The sequence below is a fragment of the Nannobrachium achirus genome (genome assembly GCF_963921795.1).
Source record: "Nannobrachium achirus genome assembly, chromosome: 15".
In the NCBI taxonomy this organism is placed as follows: domain Eukaryota; kingdom Metazoa; phylum Chordata; class Actinopteri; order Myctophiformes; family Myctophidae; genus Nannobrachium; species Nannobrachium achirus.
The window spans coordinates 32,994,439-33,018,168 of NC_137822.1; the positions used below are offsets into that span (position 1 = coordinate 32,994,439).

Below are 23,730 nucleotides of genomic sequence, written 5' to 3' on the forward strand. Positions count from 1 at the left end.
AGGCAGGATTTTACACAGTAGAGCTTCCCTCTACCCAACTCTTCCAAAACAGTGCTGCTGACTTTCTTCCAGTAGTCCAAGTATTTCAGTGATCATAAAAGCTAGCCAATCCAAAAACTGTGTGGTGCCAACATACTTCCTTCGACACTCAAGTAAAGCTGTCATCATCTACTTTGGCATAACATGGCAGCCAGAGCATACCAATGCTCAATTTATACACCATAGTACAACAAAATATAAATCGGCCTTCAATGCGTTTATCATTAGTCAATATAAATGTTTATACTACGTTACATGTATTGCCTTATTATCTATATAGTATCTACTTCATCTTTGTTTTGAAAATCAAATGCATTAGCTATGGTGGGAAAATGGAGACTCATGTGCAATTTTGTCCTTGAGAAGTTTTCCATTCCCTCACTCAGTAGGTCAACGAGCTGTTGGCTCTTTTATTAGCACTTCATTAACATTCATTAATTGCTTCCTTTCTCCTGGGCGCAGCCACAATACAAACTGGAACTGATAGAAAATAGATGGAAGGAGGAGGATCCGCTTGCTGCTCCAGTTTTAATGCTTACATTTATAGAGCAGATCTGCAAGCTCACGACACGCCGCGACGTGGCAGCGTCGAGAGCTTGAAGATCAGCTATTTTCGGATCAGGCTTACACACGCTCGGATGGCTGTCTCGTTCCAACATGTTCTCACCCTCCCACCCCGCCGTCTGCGCACCGCGCAGAACACGACAAGCACGCAGAGAAGACGGCGCTTCACACCACCAGCCTAAATAACATTACCAGGCCAGAGCAACTTTAAAGAAGTAGACGTAAATTTTATTTACTCGGTTCTGTACATAAAGGGTCCATACCAGCACGGGTGTTAACCATGGGAAATATTAACACATGTAAATGGTATAAGAAAATAAAAAGGCACATTTTTTTTTCCATTCTTAAGTAAAAGACAACACAGAGGCTTTCCTAGGACATGAGAAAAAGACAAAGAGCACTGTAATACTGTTAATGCCTTTACAAAACAAATCTGAAGCATGAAGGTAGCAGTCCACCTCGAGAGCCAAATAGCCTGGGTGTATTGCTTAATTAGTGGGGTTTGAGTGAGGGTTGACAAGAAAAAAAATAAACCCCAGACTGTTTCGATTTCACAGACCAGGTGGCATTTAGAACAGGTCAAACTTTCATTTTAATACGGAAATAAGAAATGACATAAAGCAGCATTTGGCCAGGAAGAACCATCGTCTCCCCCCAGACCAAGAGGTCATGCACAGAGGCAACCAGCAGGCATTTGTTTCCCTTTTGAAAAAGTCACCTTTTCGGTCAACGTTCATTTATCCAACAGTTTTATTTCAACAGAAATGCTTGAATCAACAGCTGGCAAAAAAAGAACAGAACCCTATAGCCAGCCCCCTCCCCCCCAAAAAAGAAAAAAAAGGGATGCGACTGAAGGCTTAACATTTGCCCCTATTCACAAGCCCACCATTTTACTCTTACATAATACTCATCATAAACCAGCCAACACCCCCACCACCACCACCAGTATGACGTAATAGTGAAATGGCCGGTGTGTGGATATGGTCAATGGTATTGACTGAATGAAAGACTGAGCAAGGCCTCGAAAGGAAAGCATTAAACAAGACAAGAATCAGGGCAAGTGATGGGGTTCAAGGGTTAAAGGGCCATCCACACCAAGAGCGAGCTATAAATATATTGTTCTAAAAATCATTTAAGTGATTGCAGAGTTCACACCGACTATGATGACAGCGGTGAACCGATATCACTTTTCAGAGCGATTTGATCAGCGAACAGCCGAACACTGACACCCAGTCGAATCCATCCAAATGTATAGGGCGTTTGTTCAACTTATACAAGTTCAATGTATACAGAATGCCATCACTCATCAGTGTGGATGCTCACATTATTAGCATGGACGGCCCCTCACACAGTAGAACCCTCAGTGTTCTTTTAGCCATGTTTACAGTGCAGCAGAGACCATGGGGATGCATATCCGCACATGCTGTTCTATCTTCTGCGCCCAAATAATGCAGACGATCCAATCTTTTCTAAACGAGTATGAATGGAAAAGCTTGAAACTTCGCCGTGGTGTGCGGGAATATCAATTAAAAACGTTTGTATAAAATCTCTCAGACATCAGACTCTGGCATATCAAAGTCACACGACTGAGAGCAGTGACATCACTGTCAAAGGGTAGGACCTCGTGTGTGGGAAAAAAAAACGCATTCTTTTGAAAACATGGGATGACGGGATCTCATTAGCCGGCTTCAACCTTTGCCCTCCTCCTCCCCCCGACCTAAACCAGTGGACGCCAGGGGTGTACAATGTGTGAAATCCCACTAAGCCCGATTTATACTTCGTCGTACGACGGTCACGTGCACCAAATATAGCAATTCTGCAATGTCGTTTTTTCGGTGTGCGACAATATAAATCAAGCGTTAGCCCCTCACCGCGTCCACTAGGCACCTGTTAATATAAGCTAGCAGCGCTAAATAGAGGCTTGCGGGAGGCCGTGTCATGACTATCGCCGCTGCTTACAGATTATTGAATAACTGCTTGAAGCATAGCATCTTCTTGTGTGTGCAAGAAGTCCAAATGTATTGTCATCTTTGTTGACTTGCAGCACTCCGGAACCAAAAGCATATTGAGCTCCAAGCCATGTTCTTATTGGCGAATGTGTAGACATAGCCAAGCGCCCAAAAATGGTTCATCTTGAGTGTTCATTCCACTTTGAAGTGGTCCAGTCTACTATACTTCTGCTTGCTGACAGAAGGGGAACATTTTAAATAAAACTTCCATCTGCACTGCTGATCATATGGCACAAATAATACAAAGATGAAATCACATAGCGACCGTTTCACATACCGTCTTGGGAAGAGATAAATAGGACAATGAAGTCTTGTTTCAGGGGCGGTGATTGGATAGGCTCTATGACAGGTTCCCAACGTCCAGTCCGGGTACCACCAGGGGTACTGGGTGAGTTTGTACAAACGGAACCAAATGGACCTGTAAAGGGTTCTGTTTGTACACCCACAGAGTTAAATTAACAGTGTAGATTGAGGCAATGTCAAAGACAATGGTTGCGTTATCCATTTCTCAGAGTTACAGACCTGTAAGAATCCATTTGGACCCACGGTGGTCCCCGGAAACTGACGTAGAGAAACAGCGCTCTGATGATGCCAAGTCCATTATGGCGCACCGCCCCTCTTCAGCCTCCTCTCCGGCCCAAGTCCGTTTCTGTCAGTCATGCAACACGCAGACATTAAACTCGGTTGACCTGAATACCTCACAGCCAAGTAAAACGTGTGCATGCGTGTGGCAATATTTTAAGTAGAACAGTGACTCGATTGTTTAGAGAAATAACAGTTGACACAGGCTGATTAGCTCCTCGTTGCCTCAGTGGTATCCTTAGTCTAAAGGGATATTGCCTTTTTCCACAGTTTGTCGTTCAAAAGAAATCCTCAAAAACCAACAACACAAAATCACACCAAAGCTTTCAAAATCCCCTCAAATGTAAAATGCAATGAAAAAAAATCCGGGTTGTGATGCCATGTGGCAAGATCCACGATGAAGGTATGTACCTACCACACACACACACACACACACACACACACACACACACACACACGAGCACGCGCGCACACACAGACACACAATGCCCAATGATCTGGAAATGGAAGGACACTAAGGCAAAAAAAAAAAAAAAAAAAAACACTGCCCAGCCTAGAACCAGGATGAAGGAGAGGGTACCGAGGGAGAGGTGACGGTCAGGTTTTAGTTGGGAACCAAAGTCCAATGCTGTAAACAGTCAGAAAGCCTCGCGATGGTTGGCGGGACAATATAAGAGGGGCATTATCGTGGTACAGCCCCCCCAAGCAGGCAAGCACGTAACCGTGGTGACTGTGGCGGCGGGGCGGTTAACAGCCAGCAGGTTGGGGTGTAGGTCGACACACACTGGAGAGAGGTTCAGGTCCAGGTCAGTCACTCTCGTCTGGGTTCTGGGGGTCCAGTATTTTGACATGGGTGAAGGGGAACAGACCCCGTCGGCCGTTCACCTCTCCCTCCCACTGACCGCTCATGTTCCTTTGCAAAACCGTGACAATATCGCCGACCTGAGGAGAGGAGGACAAGGGACACAGTCAGTCACTAGGGCTGTCACGATTATGACATTTTACGTGACAGTGTCACTCAAATAACTGCGATTAAACGTGACCGTTAATTGTCACTCAAATAATTGCGATTAACGATTTAATTGTGTTTTTTTGTCGTTGACAATTTTACATTTCTGTCAGGCTTGTAGACTTCGAAGTTGCACATGGCAGAATATGACACATAACCTAAATATACAAAGAAATTGCTGACATATTTGACAACTTTATACTTTAAAAAGGACATTGATAGTGGAAATAGACGATCTACAAGCTTGCAGATCTGCCATTCCGCAATTTTTTTAAATGTTGAAAACTTTCAACATGGAAATGATTATGACGATTAAGACAAAATAATTGTGATTATGTCAAATAATACAGCTACAGCAGAAGCATATTGGGAGTACCATATACCCTATGGTAAATAAAAAAAAACTCAACTGTGAAACAAGAGTTTAAAATATATATTAAAAAATATACAAAATTCCAATAAGAGCCTCATAAACTCTTCTTCAAATGTTTTCATTATTTTAACGCAGTTCCACACTTAAACTATACTTTCACGAAGATTATGGTAACCAACCACGATAACATTTCTTTTCATGACCCTTAAAAAAGGGTCATTGGCTCGACCTTCTAAAAGCTTATTTTCTATACAGATGACAGATCCAAATGATAAAATTACATTACTTTTGGTTTTAGTTGTATGGAACTGAAGTCAGGGTCATTCAGGATCACACATACAAAATAATACTGTTAACATACATAGGCTCTGATATTGGTGTCTCTTGTGCTACTATAGTCAAGTGCTGTGTGCACCTGGCTCTAAACAAGGTGAAGAGGTTCAGTAGCTAAGAGTAATTGAGAGCAACTGAACAACCAGCAGGTAACAAATAATATGTATTGTTGAGGCTACTTCAGTTCAGGGAAGGTGAACTGAACACCTTCCCTTCCCTTAACTTCATTAACTTCATTATGGTACACATTGTGTATCATTATTTTATGCTTTAACTATTGAAAAATAGCAGCTATACAAGCTTGTAGATCTTTTTTAAATCGTGAAAATTTGAATTTTGACCCGATTCTATAAGTGTCTTTTGAATCCTTCTAAGTTTAAAAAAAAAACTATGTTTCTATGTCAGCAATCTGGCTAGCCATCGTCAAAGAAAAAAGTCCTTTTAGTCTGTTCTTGAGAGACTATTATGTCAGTGGTTCTCAAACCTTTTCATGTGAATGAACCCCAAAATGATATGTATTTGGCCACGGACCCCCATCTCAAAATATTTACTTCCAGGGACGACCCAGAAGCAAAATTTTAGTTACAAACGTTCGCTTTGAAAAAACATATATTCAAAGATTTGCACACATTTTCACGACTTTTTCAAAAATAGCAGATTTACAAGCTCATAGCGCGGCACTCGGTGCCGCGCTATGAGCTTGTATATCTGCTATTTTTCACTGGTTAAAGCATTTAATAATCTCAGGCCTAACCATTCTCCTTCTATGTGCACCGTCTGCACTAATCAAATCAATAGGTATCAGTATCTATGTACACTTCACCTCCATCTAAACTTTAATCGCCAACATCCTGCCAGGATGCGTTCCAACAACAAGTCATCTGTAAGATTTCCATTTCACGTCACACATTGAAACAGCTGTCAGATGAGGAGAATGTCGACTTTGCGCGGACGCTTTGCGACACTGGGTGTGTGACCACAATCTGTTTGGACCATATGCTCTTTATCAGGATTAAACAAGAGAAATACTGGCATCACCATAGAACGTGATTAAAACCTGAATGCGGAGGACACGCTATTTGTAGCTTAAAGTTCAGAACAGAGCCGAAGCTTCAAGGACATTCTTTATCTGTGACGATAATCCTTTGTCCCTTTCTGAAACAGGGGAGAAGACCATTAACTATATGAACCCCAGCGTCCCCATTCTGGGGATAACGTTTTTTTTTTCTCTCTTCTTTTTTGATGGTGAGAGTAGCCCATCCAAAAGCTTGCGACACTCTGCGAGCTTGTAGAGGCCATTTTCTGTTAGGAGACCTACTATAAAGCCCTGGCGGGACCCCGGGTAGGGTTTAAGTGGTTATATTACATCATACGATGGTGTGGAATACTGAGAATAGCTGATACACAAGCTCACAACTCGCCAACTTTACTCATAACCGCGTCTTACAGTGTAGTATAAATTAAGCTACAGGCATAATGTGTGTCTATGTGGAACAGGTCTGGTGGAGGAAGTATGATGAACTCGGCGTGACAATATTTATTATCACAAAGAGATTAGATAAGTGTGTCAAAGGTCGGAGGAAGCCAGCATGTATGTGATCCACACAAATATAGTTTTGATGAAGAATATGAAGGTAAGAGTGCTTTGTAAGGGCTATACAATTAATAGTTCAGATACACATGACGAAGAAATTGCATTGTTCAGATTCTTCACATTAATTTGTCAAATCCCCACAGAAAATGAAGGCCTTTTTTTTTAAGTATTATTTGCACATTAGAAGAATGGTAGTCAGTGAGGGAGGGTAGGTTGTACAGTATAGGTACTGTATGATCAACGCTAACATGCAACAACAAAACTATGTGAATTACTGTGATAAATTACATTTAGCCTTGCCTGATCAAGCTTACCTTATGCAGAAAGCTAAGTTCAGGCCCAAACGGCCTACATATCAAACTCTTTTGGGATATCTTGACTTTTCTAGTTGGAAATAGCCTCTTTCATATGTCAAATAAATAATTAATTTGAGCTTATGCTTCCTAAAGCCCTAAAGCCCACGCTTTTACAACGCAGGGTTTTGGCTTTAGGCCATGATCTGCTCTGAGCCACAGAGAAAGACACTGTTGGGGAAATATATAGATTAAAATAGATAGTTACTTTCAAATATAAGTATTATGGAACAAAACTTTCTGTGCCAAGTAACGTTAGATAACGTTCGTGTCACAGAAAACCCTCAAATAAAGCAGCCTCAAATTAAGCACACAAAACTATAAAGAACAGCTTCTGAAAGTAATGCATTACGTGACAAAGCAAGCGATCTTCTCCTAAAGGTTTGCCTTATTATGACGTGCCCAGAATAGGGCTGTCACAATTATTACATAATCGTTTAATCGCAATTATTTTACATAATCATGATTATTTTTCATTATCGTTTCCATGTTGAAAAAGATCATATATATATAATTTTTTTAAGTAAAAAATAGTGGAAATAGCAGATCTACAAGCTCACAACACGTCGCATTGTGAGCTTGATCGGCTATTTCCACTATCAATGTTCTTTTTTAAGTATAAAGTTGTCAAATATGTCAGTAATTTCTTTGTATATTTAGGTTATGTGTCATATCTACCATGTGCAACTTCAAAGCCTAAAAGCCAAACAGAAATGTAATTGTCAACGACAAAAACACAATTAAATAGTTAATCGCAATAATTTGAGTGACAATTAATCGTCATGTAAAATGTCATAATCGTGACAGCCCTAGCCCAGAACTGAGGTGGCAGGGTTTGCGTGGTTAACGCGTTACCCACAACATCGCAAACACATGAAAGAGATGGGGAGAAGTGTGAGCTGCACCGGCGGTTCTCAACCTTTTGAGGCCGTGACACCCCAAAATAATCATATCGTCACTGTCGGGCAGAAACCTCGTATCTCCAAGTTTCAAATCAGGGTTTCCTGCAGCACTTTACAGGCCAGGCGCCCCGCCCGGCCAGAAAACCCCCCCGCCCCCCCAAGGGTCTAAAAAAAAAAAAAAAAAAAAATTTTTTTTTTTTTTTTTTCAAAAATTCTTTTTTTCAAAAAAACTTTTTGGACCTCCAACAATGTACTAGGCATGATCGCGATCACGAAATTGCATGTTTAACCCCCATACCAACCCTATCTTTCAAACATGGCAGCCATGTTTGTTTACATTTGAAGAAAACATAAGGGCTGGTATCTCCTGAATGCCTGAACGGATTTCCAAGCGGATTTTTTTGTTTGAAAGCTGTGAAAAGAGTGTACATGCATAGTGCATCATCTGTGCACGAATTGTGGGCACATTCATGTGTTTTTATAGGGCAAAAATAAGAATTAATATTAAAAATGAAGTGAATTAATTACTCGAATTAATTAATTAATTATCAAAAATTTTCGGCGCACGCGCGAACCCTGGTCAAGACTTTTTCCTGCAGGAAACCCTGCAAATGTGTACGTTTTTTCACGAAGTAAAGCCCTGCTTCATCAGACAAGGCCGTCGCACAAAAGTAGTGAAAACAGCAGATCTACAAGCATCTACAAGTAGATGCTTGCAGATCTACAAGCATCTACAACGTTGTGTGCTTGTAGATCGGCTGTTTTCACTAGTTTAGTTAATTTTTATAAATCATAAAAACGAACGGTTTTGGACGTACAAGGTTTCCACCTGACAACGACGATATGTTAACTGGGGACACACTACCTTGACAAGCACTTGGAATTGTAGGATTGTTGACTGTGTTCCACAGATACATAGTGAAAATAACAGATCTACAAAACTCACTTGTAGATCGTCTATTTTCACAATTTTTCTTTCCTACATTAGTTGACAATTTGGCCAATGTTTCTGTTTGAAGCAGTAATGGTATATATTTTTTTTCTTTCTCGGTTGACCTGAATACCTTAAAAAAGGTATTCAGGTCAAAAAAAGTCCTTAAATAGTCACTTCACTGTCATCTTGTCATTTGCAGTTTCATTGTGTCTTATTGCCCATGTCTTCAGCATCAGAACGATTGTTACATTCCAAAATGACCCTGGCAGAAAGTTCTTTTAAGTCAACTTTTTTGTAACAAGCATTCGGATAGCTTGAGAACATTGGCAACAAGGCAAGATGAATCAGCAGTATTAGGAGAGTAGAGTTGGGCAGATAAACATGACTTTGGAAATTATGAGTAAAAAAATAAATTTGCCTAAGTGACTAAGTTTTAGATTGTAATTAGAGAAAAGAAAAAGTGAGTGTTAAAATGTTTTAATTTGCTTCGTTCTATTATTTTATCGCGTTTACTGTGCTAAAATGTGGGGCATGCGTACGCAGCATGGGGGCGCATGGGGGCATGCGTACAAGTGGCTAAATATGTGTCTAAATATGAACCCTTGTTGTAAAAAACTAAAGTTGTACTTTAAGTTACTTATATACAGTATGACTTATGCTATGAGGCAAACGATGTGTGAGTTGTGTACATTCAAACGGTGGGGGAAGTCCTACAGAGTTACGCTACCCACTGTGGGTTTGTGGACGACGTACAGGCTGACGCCAACTGAAAGAACATGTGGTTAGGGGTTTCTTTAGAAGTCAATCTCTCAGTCTACAGCTAACCAAGCGGCTAGGGGAAATTTGAGTGTGAGGCGATGTGAGGAAATCCAATGAGATTTCATTTTGAAAATATACAAATTATTTGTTCATTTAAGTGTAGAGATGGACCCACTTTCAGAGCTAAATTGAAACTCAGGATGTTGCTGTGCAGCTCACATCAGTTCGAATTCCACATGCTAGATTTGAACAAATTACCTCCTGTCTAGTGGTGGTGAGTCCTCGACCCACCATTCTAGTGGTTTATGAAGTGCATTACGAAAGGAAAGAAGCATCCCAAGCTAATAGGGTAAACCGTTCCTCCCGGTTTTAGCTCTGTGCACACATGCGTCACAACAGGAAACGTGCCACGGATGTTTGCATCATCATCCAAGCATATGGTCTCCTGAGAGCCTACCTTCAATGATCTCATGGAAACTAGGGCTGTCACCATCATGACATTTTGGTTGACTTACAACAAATACATTGTTGTACAAATAACTGCATTTGACTTTGAAACATATTTTAAATGAAAACTACATTTCCATTTCCGCAAGCTTTGTAAACAACAATTGCATAGGGCAAAACTAACAAGTAACTTCAATATACTCTACACAGAAATTACTGAAATAACTTTGGTCGAATCACTATTATTAAACACACTCTACCCTCCCATTAGCCAATTTTAATCTAGGATTAAGCCGTAGCCACATCACTAATGGAACATATTTTTGCAATTGATTGTAGGGCTGTAGATGATGCAGCCCTAATGGCAACCAACCCAAGCTACAACTTTAATTTCATTAAATCTGTGAGATTGCACTGCATCAAAGTTTCCAAAAACGTTAAAAGGATACAGTAGTACAGCACCATAGTTAAAAGCTACGTGCCTTTACAAGATTTCAGCTAGAGGCCAATCTGGCCATGTTACCAAAATCAGCAGGGTTTGTCCTGCAACCGGTCATATTCTGAGATCTTGTGCACAAAGTTGTCATTTTGGCTAGAGGAACAGCCAGGTGGTCTCCAAAATCAACTCTGTACCCACTGTCATGAGAGAATTGCACCACTTGGGTTGCACCATTGGCCAAACAGAAAGTCCTAGTTTTCATTTAGGTCATCAATGTAGGTGTGACATCAATGTATCCCTGCTCCCATTGAATTGAACAGTGACCCCTCAAATAACTAAATGATTATAGCATCCAAGTCATGCTCCCTGAATAACGATTATAAAAGATAAACATTAATAAAAGGTTGATAACAATCGATTAATAACTGATCCCTATTTTGGGTATGTCATTAAAGGCAGTGGCTCAGGGGTAGAGTAGTCGTCTTAAAACACAGAGGGTTCCCAGTTCGATCCCAGGCTCCCCCAGAGTGAGTGTCGAAGAGTCCTTGAGCAAGACTCTGAGCCCCTAGTTGCTCCGAGTGAGCAGGTTGGTGCCATACATGGTTTTCTTTTTGCTATTTTTGCATGACATGATATACAAAAACAAAAAAATATAGCATATAAAATAAAATAAAAACATGCTTCTTGAATATTTGATTATGGAAAAAGCAGTCAATAGCATAATCGCCAAGAAAATAATGGATAGTTGTGGAGTTTGTGGACCTACTTGCAGTGCCATTATGCTGCCAGATTGGCACATTGTACATGAGCTACTGCAGTTTAGCTGCTGCTGTCCTTTAGCCGTGACCCTTGGGATGAGTTTGACAAATAGCACACACACTTCCAGAAAGCTCCGACAAGCCTGCCCCCGATTACTCAGCATTTCTACCCAGACAAAAAGCTGACTACTTTACATTTCCTCAAAAAAGAAAAAAAAGAAATCAACAGACTGACTAAAGAAGTCTATATTATTCGTCTGCAAAGGGACAGAGGGAGTGAAGGAGAGAACAGATAGGCAAAGAATTATTCACCACTTATTTTTTCTTAACCCTATAAGTGCCTATCCCGAACAAGTTCGGCTTTATTTCAATCCAATACAATATTTTATTTGCTATTTTACTTACCCCGAGCTGCTTGGAGCAACGTGGGTGGTCCTTGCTCGTCCAGCGCTAGCCAACGAGAGACGCTAGATGGTCCGACGATTTATTCCATTGAAAATGGTTTAAAATAAAGTTTTTAAACCATTTTAGTTCGGGATATTTAATAAAATTAATTATTTAATCGGAGGCCTCAACGAAGCCCCGGTCTAAACGTCCATCCATGGTCCAGGCCAACACTCGGCCATACACGGGCCGTAGTCGCGCTAACGGCCGCATCGCGCCGCCCACTCCAATAATAAATCACATCTTTAGACAGGATTTTCTCCGGATTGTGTTCCCAGACCCAAAGAAAAAGTTTTTTGTGACTGAAATAGCTTTAGATCGGGCTTCTAAATGGGTTAGCATTTTGGCTACGTGTCAGCTAGCTTCCTCCTCTCGTCACCCATAGCATTGGCTGGAGTGAAATCCCAAGGCACTTAGGACAGTGTCGACGGAAGCTAGAGCGAAGGTCTATAGAGACATTTCTGGCACTCTAGCGCCCCTTGTGGCCGGTGGCACTGTATGAGTTAACAATTATTGCCATAAAAATGTGGTGCTCGGTAATAGATGAAATTACAACTGGGCAAAGCATTGTTTTTTTGCAACAGATGTGTACCTAGAAGTTAAATCAACTGAACACATTTCCAGTTTTCACTAGAAAAACTTTTTCTAGAAAAAAAAAAATGTGTCGTTAGTTTACATAACACTTTTTTTTTTTTTTTGCAGCTCAGTTTCACTGTGCACAATATCAGTGGTTCTCAAAGACGGGTTCCAAAGGTATGGATCCCATAGCACGTAAGAACGTGTTTTGTCGTCATGGAAAGGGGGTTGTTATACATGCGCAGCTTAGTTCAGAACAAGGGTATTGCAATCACTCCTGTTCTTGTGTGTGTTTTCGCCGTTTGTAACTCCATGTTTGCTATATCAATAAGGTTACTATTATTGTTTTTTCATTCAGTGAAAATAGGCACACTGGGGTGCTTGGCACCGTGGTAAAATAGTAGCTGCCCTCCACCGCAGAGTCTGGGGGTTCGAATCCACCGCAGTGCATACGAACACAATTGGCCCGTGTTTGGGGGTGAGGAGGGTGACATTAAGTCACTGCACATACTCCTACGAGCTGGGGCGGCACCCGTCTGCGGGGAGTGTTGGGTTGGAGGTAGGGGTGGGCGATATGGAAAAATACAATATCACGATATTTTCCCAAGCTGTATCACGATACACGATTTCATCACGATTCTTTATCACGTTGGTTTTAATGGTTATTTTTCAAGTTACTTGACAAAAACTAGACTCTTTGGGTTCCTTTTGGGAGGTCTAAATTGAACTTTACAAGTATGTAACTCTGACAGTGTACAAATGAAACCAAATGGACCCTTACAGGTCCATTTGGTTTCATTTGTATACTGTCAGAGTTAAGTGGAGACCTTGACATTTTAAAGTTTAAACGATTAAACAGGATTTTTTACAAGGCTCCCTCAATTGTATCACGATATGTACGATACCTCTGAAAAGGCATATCGTGGAGACATTGTATTGTCTCAACGATAATTATCACCATATCGCCCACCCCTAGTTGGAGGAGTAGCACGAAAGCTCTGTGTCCTCCCGGTGGGGAGGCAGGTGAGCCAGTAGGATACAAGCGCAGTGACAACACACGGAAATAACAGTGTCTGCTCAATGCTTTGCTATGAATTTATTTGGTTAACCCGTTACTAGGGTTGTTTTGAATGACGATGGCATTGTGTATTAACAACCAGACTTGCCAACAACAGTAGCCGTGATGACCAAATCATTATGTGCCAGGTTACCTGCCTCAAACGTCAATATAAATTGGGCGGTTCACAACTCAATAAATCCGTTTTGCATGGTTTACAAATAGCCCGTGTAATAATAATTCCTTGACTTAAACAACTGACTTGAAGCTGAAATATAAAAATGTTCTTTCTCCCTTAATGCACAGGGAAAGACGCAGAAAGGAGATGCTACATATTCATAACAGACATGCCTTTCTGTGGCTAAACAAAAGATATCCATCTAGACTGACTTGGGTAGGATTATTGCTCTGTAGTGTGATATATCAACATAGTGTCTTGAACTGAACTGACAATCAATTTTAAAAGGGGAACAAAACTAGGGATGTTAATCGACGCATTATTGGCGAATCGACGCGTCGCGGCCGAAAATCGACGCGTCGATCGACTTTTTTCACTTTTTTTTTTCGCTAAGCAGCAGCTGAGAGGAGAGCAGCACAACGGCGCATTACTTTAAACAACACAACGTATGCTGCACCCATCAGAACTTGCATCAAAGCCCTAATAATAATGATAATACATAATTGCTCTTCCTTGTTAGCATGGAGTCTGTTCTCTAGAGACTAGAAGCGGAGTGACAATAAGTCCATGGAACGTGCGGGAGCGCTGACCGCTCGCTCTCATATATCCCCGGTGTGTCGCAATAACGTTAACGACGAGTAGTGTGGTTTGTGATCATCGCACACAACGGCGACGCTGCCATTAACAAGCGAGCTTTCGTGTCAAGCGTGCATGCAGAGACAGGAGGTAAACAAAAGCATCCAGTCCATAGAGATACAGTCAGGCAAGTCAGCGCGCACTGCTATGACGCGCACATCAGCACGGTCCAGCAGTGTTTCTCAACCAGTAGTCCGCGGACCTGACTAGCGCCGCATGCATGCGAATGCACAACACATGCAGGCGGCATGCACTCGTCTCCGACACAGACAGACACACACACACACACACACACACGGTCCTCTCACATATGGAAAACATTAACGCTTATAACGTTTTTGAACGATTAAAACCTTTTTTGGGGGAAAAACTTTTGAAAAATAAAAAAATATATATATTTTTCGACTTTTCGACTCGTACTTTTTGAGTCGCGGTGAGCTCTGGGGGAGCCCGGTATCGAACTGGGAACCTTATGGTTGCCAAGCGGCCACTCTACCGCTGAGCCACTGCCATCCGTAAAGTGTGTGCCAACTGGTTGTGTTTGTAGTCACTCAGAGCAGTCAGAGGACACAAGTCCCTCTCACCCAGCCAGCCCCAAACAACCACCACATGCCCTCACTGCACCCGCTCATTCCGTGCAAGGATCTGCCTCAGCCGCCATCTTCGCACCCACAAGACATTGTGATGTCTCGCAAGCAAAGGGCGAACATAATAGAGGTTTCAACCTCCTAACCTCCTCAGACAACTGAACTGTCCATGGTACACATGGATTAATAAACGGCCAAATTGTAACCTGCAAATTTGTGAAACAGCATGAATCGAGTCCCCGATACTAGAGACGTTTTCTTAACAGTTGGCGCAACATTTAGAATTGTGATGTTTAGGTATTATCATGCTAAACCTATGTTCCTGCTGTTGTCATACAAGCAGTCGAATAAATTGCAGAGCGAGGCTTCAACCTTTGCTTTTATGAAATCAAACACAAACTAAACACACTTTAATCTATTCTATTGCAAGTTAGACCACTTCAAATACTCTTTCATCTTAAAATGGCCAACGTCCGAAAATAGCCGATCCACAAGCTCATAACGTGTTGTGCGTGGTGTGCGACATGCTTCCATAACAGACATGCTAGCTACTATGGAATCCAAATGACTGAAATCAGTCGTGGCAACTGAGAACTTTAATGGTTGGGTATGCTGCAGGGCCAGGCAGATTACGGAAATGTTATAACATAAATCATGCGTGCATCGAGTGTCTGAAACACCCACATACACACTGTGGGAAGTTATTTTCCTCCACTATGACTTATCTAATTGATCTGCCGAAGCATTCTGGAGTATGCTGCTGCAGCCCTAACTCATCATTTTTCTACCAATTACTTCTGCCTTACAAGGACAATGGAAACATATTGTGTTTTAAATGGTCCTGTTGGTTCATTCACCAGGTCTCAAATCTATTCTTTTAGTACATACACAAAAGAAAACAAAGTGGATTGTTCCAATATAAACAGGTGGAATAAATCAGTAAGTACTACATTGTTATATTTCGTAATGGTCACCGTATCCCCAAAAGGTCACAACATGTGACAGTACCATGGAAAATATAGCGTAGAAAACAGTGGCTTTGTTATTTAATGTCTCAATTTGCAACTGTAAATCCCAAAGCCCAGATGGATGGAGAGGCACTTCGATCAGCTAGTTGTTTGCTAGGCAACCTCTGAACTGTAATTGCTCTGTTTATGGATAGTCTTGATCACTTGGATGACAATATTCTCAGGTACCGAGGTTTAACAAGGCCATTACCCCATTATGCAAGGTCAACTGTCAAGTTGCACTTGGGGTCTTTTTGGAGATGACCTGTAATAAGAATCCCAACAAGTGGGCAATGTTTATTACTGGTGGGGAAGACATCTCCACCTGGTCAGGACCATTACATTTAGAGGACTTGGAAGTAATTTTTCAATTTCACAGTTCTTTTGCCATTATTTTGAACTGGAAACATGTGAAGTTGTCATGTGTGTTTTCGGTTCAAATGCCGAACTAATTAAACAAAGCTATGGGAAACCGTAAACGGGTCATGTACCCTCTGGAACCCAAGACCACTGTTATGCACAAAGGATATTGCATAAAGACCAATGTTTTCAGGTTTCTAACTTCTGTTAAATAGGTGAAATAGGCTTTCTTGCCCTCTCTCACACAGAGCCCTCCCCTTCACAGCTGACATCATGCATAACAACATCATTTCCCTAACAACAGCAATTTACACTGATGTGAACAACTGCCTCACAACACCAATTTGCACTGAATTAATATTTTTGATCTATTTTTGAGCTGAAAACATCAGGTGATAAAACTAGACTAGTTGTGGTAAACAAAATGGATTTCTGTGGTTCTCACATATCGCAACATTCTTAGCCATTTGGTGGCAATCGATCTATAAATGCATGTATCTATCCACCTGTTTCCGCGAGAATTTACTGTAGCATTATTTGCGGGACACTTCCGGTTAACAGCAGACATACAAGCTCACGTCGCGTCGCAGATGCAACCGTTGTGAGCTTGTAGATCACTCTCGGCTGCGGCGCCGGAAGCTGCCTGCACATTCTGCGCAATGCACGATGGGATGTTGGAAAGTTGTGGATACATGTGTCTGCCAAGTATTCGTGACAATAGCTACAAAGGTTATTGCATAATTGAAGGGGCATGCGTTCCCAACAGGCTTTGCACTAGTTGATGTTAATCAGTTTATACCTGAAAATCCCTCAATTTTGATAGTCAGATTAAGTTAAACAATGTAATCTCAAGTGGATGCAGAGATCCACATGGGAACAGCGTGGCTCCACTGTGGATCTGTGGGTTCACGACGTGGCCAGCCATTTTACTTCAGTCATCTATGCTGCCTGTCTCATTCTCGCAAGGTTTCAGCCTGGTCAGAGCCACATTGACTTCCACTTTAAAATCTAAGTTTAATATTGGTGACCTGGTACAAACCGGTCCAGCGACTTGCAAGATTAGCTCCGGACTCAGACAGGCCTTTTATAGGTGGCTCGACTACTGCAGAGCCACGCTGTTAAAAAATAGTAATCCTTACCAGCTATATTCCTTTCCATGACAGAAATGCTTTATGGTGCAATATAAACATGCAAACGAATAGTCTTGATCAACAAACATGGGGAGAACTACAACAACATACTAGGTGTTCTATTGCCATCTCGGAGAGAGAAAGCTGAACAGTGGTACCTGGGATAGAAAGAAACAAAAGTACAACAGCAGAATATTCATTACGACATTCATTACCTCTAGAGCGAGAGCCGTTTTGTCGTAGGCACAGGGCACTCTTTTCTGGATGGCCTTAGCCATGACGGGGCCGTTCTGCACAGACGCCATGTGACTGATGACCCCGGGCGTGCCAGGGGGCAGCGGAGAAGGGGTCTGGGGTTGAGCGTATGCGTGAGCCGGCTCCGGGATGCCGTAGCTGTTGGAGTTCCGGGAGCCGTGGGCGGGCTGACCAGGGTGGGTGGCGGGTCTCACCACCTTCTCCACGTAGGGCACGGGGATCATGCCCACGCGGCCCTCTTTGCTCTTGGCGCTCCACCACTGCTCCTCTGGCTTCTCCAGGATGATCAGGATCTCGCCCTTCTTGAATGGAAGGTCCTCCGCGTCGCTGCCGGTGAAGTCGTACAGAGTCCGCACGTACTCCAGGTTCTCCTCTGAGCCGACCATGGGCTGGATGGGACCGGTGACTGGGTATCTGTGGGCAGCAAGATGCACAGTAATGAGGCAGGGGAAGGAAATCTTGAGTGGTGGATTATAAAAAATGTTAGACTGAAGACTGAAGCGTGTATTAAGAGGATTGATGGGGGTCGATTATGAATTCAAGGAGAAGCTTCTTTAAAGCATATTTTATTACCACTTATAAAAGTACATTTAATCCAGTGGCCATAATTTAGATCTGTCAAAAGGAGAGCCTTCTGAGGGAGAACTAGGAATGTTTGTAGCCTATTTAACCAAGCAGAATCTGGTGTTGAACTTCAAACATCCATGCCTTTAATCCAAGGATGAAATGTACAATTTTAAATCAAGCGGCACATATAATGACTAAGGAAAAATATGATTTTGGAACACTTCAAGTCAATGTCAAAGCGTTACAGGCTAGAACACCAACTCATTTTAAAAAAGCCACAAAATAAACCAATTTACTTAACAAGTAGATTTTATTTCATTTATATTATTACTGAATATGACTGCCTGGCCTATTCAGCAGGATGTTACTACAAGGGCCAGGGGGGCCTCCAAATCTTTGTGTGATAGAAACTTTGCTCCTTTTTTATATTAACCACTTGAACCCTAGTGTCCATATTCTGTGAACGCTAGCCAAAAATAGCAGATCTACAAGCTGTGAGGCGTGGTGAGCTTGTAGATCGGTTCAAGTGGTTAAATATCTGAAAACACAAATTGATATGAATACAAAATACACTGACGATTGTGTCAAATGATTAAATGAACTAAATGGAAACTATTTAAAGGTTTTGGGGGTCCCTGCTTCATCTCTCTCTCAACTAAGGGGTCCTTGGCCTGAAAACATTGACGACCCCTGCTCTAAATCCTTAAGGGTTGCATGCCTGGAAAGTAGTTGTGTTTCTAACCAGGTGGTTGGTGTGTGGGTTTTCCCCCCAACATAGGTAGCTCATCAGCATCCTGTACCACCCCTTCTGAGAAAAGTTACTAGTCTACAGCAATCTGATGGAACCCACTGGCCTGTGTCAATTACTACTACCCTACTACTACACAACTAGGCCACTTGACTGAAGGCTGTGTGGGGTGATTATTTCAGCACTGTTTGTTGCCATTGTGGACTGTACTGCCAACATGGGAATGTAGTGTGTGTGTGTGTGTGTGTGTGTGTGTGTGTGTGTGTGTGTGTGTGTGTGTGTGTGTGTGTGTGTGTGTGTGTCATATACCTGGGAGCAGGTTCTATCAACGTAGTCGTGTCCAGGTAGTGGATCTTGTAGAACTCCAGGAGGGCGGGGAGGTGCTCGAACTCCTGGTCTCCTATCTTGAACCTCTTGCTCGGCAGGGAATTGATTATATAATGGGACACCTTGGAGTTCTCGGAGACCGACAGCACGTAGTCGCCCGGGCAGGTCGACGAGTCTCGAACCAGGAACATGCCGTGCCTCTGTCCATGTAACCGATTCTGTGCCTCCTGCCGCGACACGGGTCCGAAATACCAGGCGGAGCGATCGGACGAGTCAAAGCGTGCGGTTGACATTATGTTTGATCGGAATAAATAAACAGGCCTACAAAAAAAATACGAATAAGACTTAACAATAAATTAAAACGTCTTTATGTGATCAGGCAAGCAGACCACTAGCAATGGTTGGGGGGTGGGGAGGGGGGGATTGGCCGGGTGAATGAATGTTTAAAAAGAATCCAAGGCTGGGCATTCGTCGCCCCGAGGCTCTCGACTGATTTCTGGCCAAAAGAGCTTGCAGGCTCCCGGAGACACAGCCAAATAAACACCCCAACCAACCAACCTGGCCGTTTCACACACAGTCCGCGACTAGCTGGATCCAACTTTGAAACATAATGCGATTCCCTCCAGTTTAAGTCAATGGGCTGAATTGTTATAGCCAAAACGTTTAGCCAAAACCTTTTTTGTGAACAGAAACTACACCGAGCGAGCGATGGGGGCGAAGCAACAAACGATCAATCAATGTTCCCCTTTTCGTTCCTTCTTCCGAGAAAGAAAAAAAGTAACCAACCCCTTTTTTTAAAAGAACACAATTTATCTCCAACCTACTGTCAGCTACGAGGACGGAAACGCTGCCTTCTCTCACTGCCTCGCCAGAAGAATCCTCATGTCGATACAATGTTGCGAGGAGGCGGCCCGGCCAAACAAACAAGAAGAAAAACGTTACTTTTATATCTCCTCGGTCTTCCTATAATGCACGCACGTCACGGAAATGTGTGCGGGGTTTTTTTTAGAGGTCCCCTTTCTTGAGTCGGAGGAGCAGCAGACTTTTTGAGGCAGTAGCAAAAATGGCGGCCTGCAACACGTCTTCACAAAAAAAAAAAAAAAAAAAAATCCACAACCGAAGCTTGTCACCTCCCTCCCATGCATGCATGAGAACACTTCTTACAACAGCATGGTATACATACAATGGGGGTGTCGCTGTCGCCCGTTATACCGGCTCGCCGTGAAACGATTGCGATTAGTTTTGTGTTTGTTTGTAATTTGCCTTGTTTCTCTTGCCCGGCCCCTCTCTTTTTTTTCGCACACAGACAGACTCAGTGCACTGGAGTGTGCGAGAGCCGAAAAATGGCGACGGGAGGGCAGGTCTACTGTGTGCTGCTGCGCGCTCCCTGCTTTCTAGCGGCACGTCACTCCCCGGCACCCCGCCTTGCTAGCCCTGAAACTTGACGGTCGTGTCATGGATCGATCTCGACGTGATGTTGAGCAGTTAAGCCGATTTGCCACGCACGTCTACACAAACGCGCAGATTTAAAAGAATAAAGTCTTACTTAAAGGCACACGGGTGTCACAATATGGTACGCTCAATCAGATCTACCCGCATCTTCCAAATTGTTTAATAAAAAGCCTTTTAATCCGATCCGTCGACATTTTCTCGGCTACTTTCAACTGAGCGAACCCACCGGTAGGGAGGTGTACTGCACTTTGATACATAAAAACATTTTTAGAAAAATGGCGACCGATCGGATTCAATCTTTATTATTATTAGCGGACTCAGGTCCATAGAACAGAATACAAGACATAAAAACACTTATCCATGCATATAAGAAACACAACAGGCAATAAAAAATCAATAAGAAGATGTAAAAAATAAATAGTACATATCCTAGCCCACAGGAAAAACACACAGGCATTTTAACCAGTGTACCCTTAGTCTGGATGTGTATCGTGAACTGCTCATAAGGGGGCTTGAAAGTGCCACAATGATGCCGTTAGTTGATACATCCAACCGTTTCATGAATTTGAACATTAAGTTTCTTAAAAGTGCTTTAAAAGTCCTCACTCCCGCAGTGACAAACATCTCACTAGCACTGCCCCCTCTGGGTTTTTTAAGGAGTATCCTCATAGCATCGTTATATGCAACTTGCAGCCTATGCATACTAGATTTCTTATAAGAAGACCAAAGGTGAGCAGTATAGAGTGGTGTACAGTATGTCTTAAACAATGACACTTTCACTTTAGTAGAACATTGACTGAACTTACGAGCAATAGTGTTTGCTTGAGCATACAGTTTTCTACACTGTCTGAAGATATCATCATCATCAGTCATTTGATCAGTAATGAAGTGACCAAGGTATTTGATTTTATTCCAGACTTCTAGATTATTGTCTGATAATTTAAATACAGGAAAATTAAGACGCTTGTCCTCTTTAGTCCTACTTATTAAAACAGCACTTTTGCTGGATTAAAATGCTTCTTATTAAATAATACGGAAGATACAGGTAATTCTGATTATGCGTACCATATTGTGACATCCGTGAGCCTTCAGTAAGCACTTTATTTCTGAAATCTGAACTTTTGTGTAGAAGTACGTGGCCAATTGGCTAAACTACTAAACACCAGGTTGAGGTGAATCCATGACGGTGGTAAGATTGCCAGTTGACGCCTCTGACTCTCTCTGACAACTGAAGTGGAGACAGTTCGTTTCCGCGACAGCGACACAGCCCCGGCCATAAGCACTGCAGTGATGTGACACATTATGAATGTGTGAGTGATTGATTGATTGATTGATTGATTGATTGATTGATGATGTATCCCACAATTGTGAACTGCTACTGACTGAGATAAACCTATGAACATTTCATTTATCATAAACTGCTCAGTGCTGCGGAGTGTACAAAGATCAAATTGAACTCAGATTGAATGTAGGCCCTACATTACAAAAAGTGTTTGGTTATAAAGTTGAATCTCTACTGTATATTCTGAATTTAGATAGTGTTTGTTCATGTTCAGTATCAGGGGTCTCCAGCTCTTTACAGAAGTTGTTCAGGTGGGTCACCAATTTCATCCAATCAGGAGAGAGAACCCATTATCATTCACCAGCTTCAATTAATGTTCCAATTCAACATGTGTCTTCTTCTTCTCATCCCATAGTTTCATCATTTCCAATTTGTTTATCCTGTATCCTGTTTTGTATGAGTTCTCTCTCCCGAAAGGATGACATTTTCCTGGCTTAAAAATGTTATTTTCGGTTTACTATAGAGCTGGAGAGACCCCTGTTACGGAACAAACACTCTCTATAAGTACTGTCTATAGGTAGCCTAATTGCAACGGTCTTAGAGTAGTAATGACTACTATCACAAATTTCACAATATAGAACTATTTAACACATAAAATAACATAAAATATAGGTTAAACACTTAAAATACTTACTGTTTAACCTATATACTAAATATAATAATATTAATATCCCTCCTTCAACACCATCAATAATAATAATAATAATGAAGTCTGCTGTTATTCTATGGTATTATGATTCTGGGACGAGCCATCAGTTAAACCCTGAGTTAACATCATGATAGGATTTAATTAAATGCATACAATCGCAGTGTGAATTTATGCATTTGAAACCAGAATAGTTCAATTTGAATGGATCCCTAAAGTTCCATTTGGTTGTAGTTGTATTCCCTCAGAGGCAAATTAACACTCAGGATTGTGCAGTGTACAGAAGGGGATTCATAATAACTGTGTTATAGTCAGATATAAGGAGTGACTTTAAGTACGTACTCAAGTACTGTACTTATGTACAATTTTGAAATACTTTGACTTATCTGGAATATTTCCAATTTTCAATACTTTTACTCCACTACATCTCAAGAGGCAAAAATTGCACTTTTTACACCACTAGAATTATTTTAAAACTTTAGTTACTAGTTACTAAGCAGATTTGAATTATTACAAAACCACTTCAGCCCTATTTAAAATTGAAAATAGCTGATCTACAATCTAAATCTGCCATTTTCAAAATATTTAAGACATATGATAACTTGTGAAATGGGACATTCTGCATAATGAGCACTTTTACTTTTGGTACTTTAAGTACATTTTGATGCCAATACTTTTGTACTTTCACTCAAGTCAATTTTGATTTCCACTTTTACTTTTAACAGAGTACTTCTACATTGCAGTATTGATACTTTTACTTAAGTAAAGAAACGTAGTACTTTTTTCCACCACTGGATATAAGACTTGCTGCCTCCCTGCTATAGTCGCACATTTGTTCAGTCGACAACTATTTCAGGCCTCCGGTGAACAATCATTACACATTTCCCTATTTTCAATTCCTGTTCATGTCAAACTTCCTCACTGTCATAATAAGAATGAACTGTGGCACATCACTTTGGTACTCCCAAACCTATCCATCCCATATCTCAGTGGTTTTCAACCCTTTACATATCAAGTTCCGTTATTTATTGGGCATTTGAGCCACGGACCACCGTTTGATGAGACTTTGCCTCTCAGACCCAAGACTTAGAATATTTTGTTATCGTTGGATAAGATTTTGTCCACAATTCCATGCTGTATTGATGTGGTACCATAGGAGAGATAACAGGCAAACGTTGATCAAAATAACAATTCTTCTACATTCTCTTAATTGTGCAGACTTCTTGTAAATTAAGTAGTGCGGATGTTAAACAATAATTTAACTCTTGAGTGCGTGAAATGATATCGAATGGTTTCATTTTACTCTTTCAAGAGTTAAAGATC

General features: G+C 41.6%; 1 protein-coding gene across 1 annotated transcript; it reads right to left on the reverse strand.

Annotated features, from left to right (window-relative positions):
• Positions 1 to 851: 851 nt before the first annotated feature.
• Positions 852 to 20,070, reverse strand: crkl (v-crk avian sarcoma virus CT10 oncogene homolog-like). Its single transcript, XM_080742434.1, has 3 exons — positions 18,950 to 20,070; positions 17,286 to 17,739; positions 852 to 4,136 (listed from the first exon to the last, which is right to left on the reverse strand). The coding sequence occupies exons 1-3, from the start codon at positions 19,258 to 19,260 to the stop codon at positions 4,002 to 4,004; spliced, it is 900 nt and encodes a 299-aa protein (XP_080598560.1). The 5' UTR covers positions 19,261 to 20,070; the 3' UTR covers positions 852 to 4,001.
• Between the last annotated feature and the right edge of the window lie 3,660 nt (positions 20,071 to 23,730).

Excerpts from the sequence above, each read along its gene's own strand:
- crkl (XM_080742434.1), bottom strand. The coding sequence starts at position 19,260 with ATGTCAACCGCACGCTTTGACTCGTCCGATCGCTCCGCCTGGTATTTC. Across the intron at positions 17,740-18,949 it reads TTGATAGAACCTGCTCCCAG|ATACCCAGTCACCGGTCCCA; the intron begins GTATATGACACA and ends TGCTGCCCACAG. Across the intron at positions 4,137-17,285 it reads AAACGGCTCTCGCTCTAGAG|GTCGGCGATATTGTCACGGT; the intron begins GTAATGAATGTC and ends TCCTCTCCTCAG.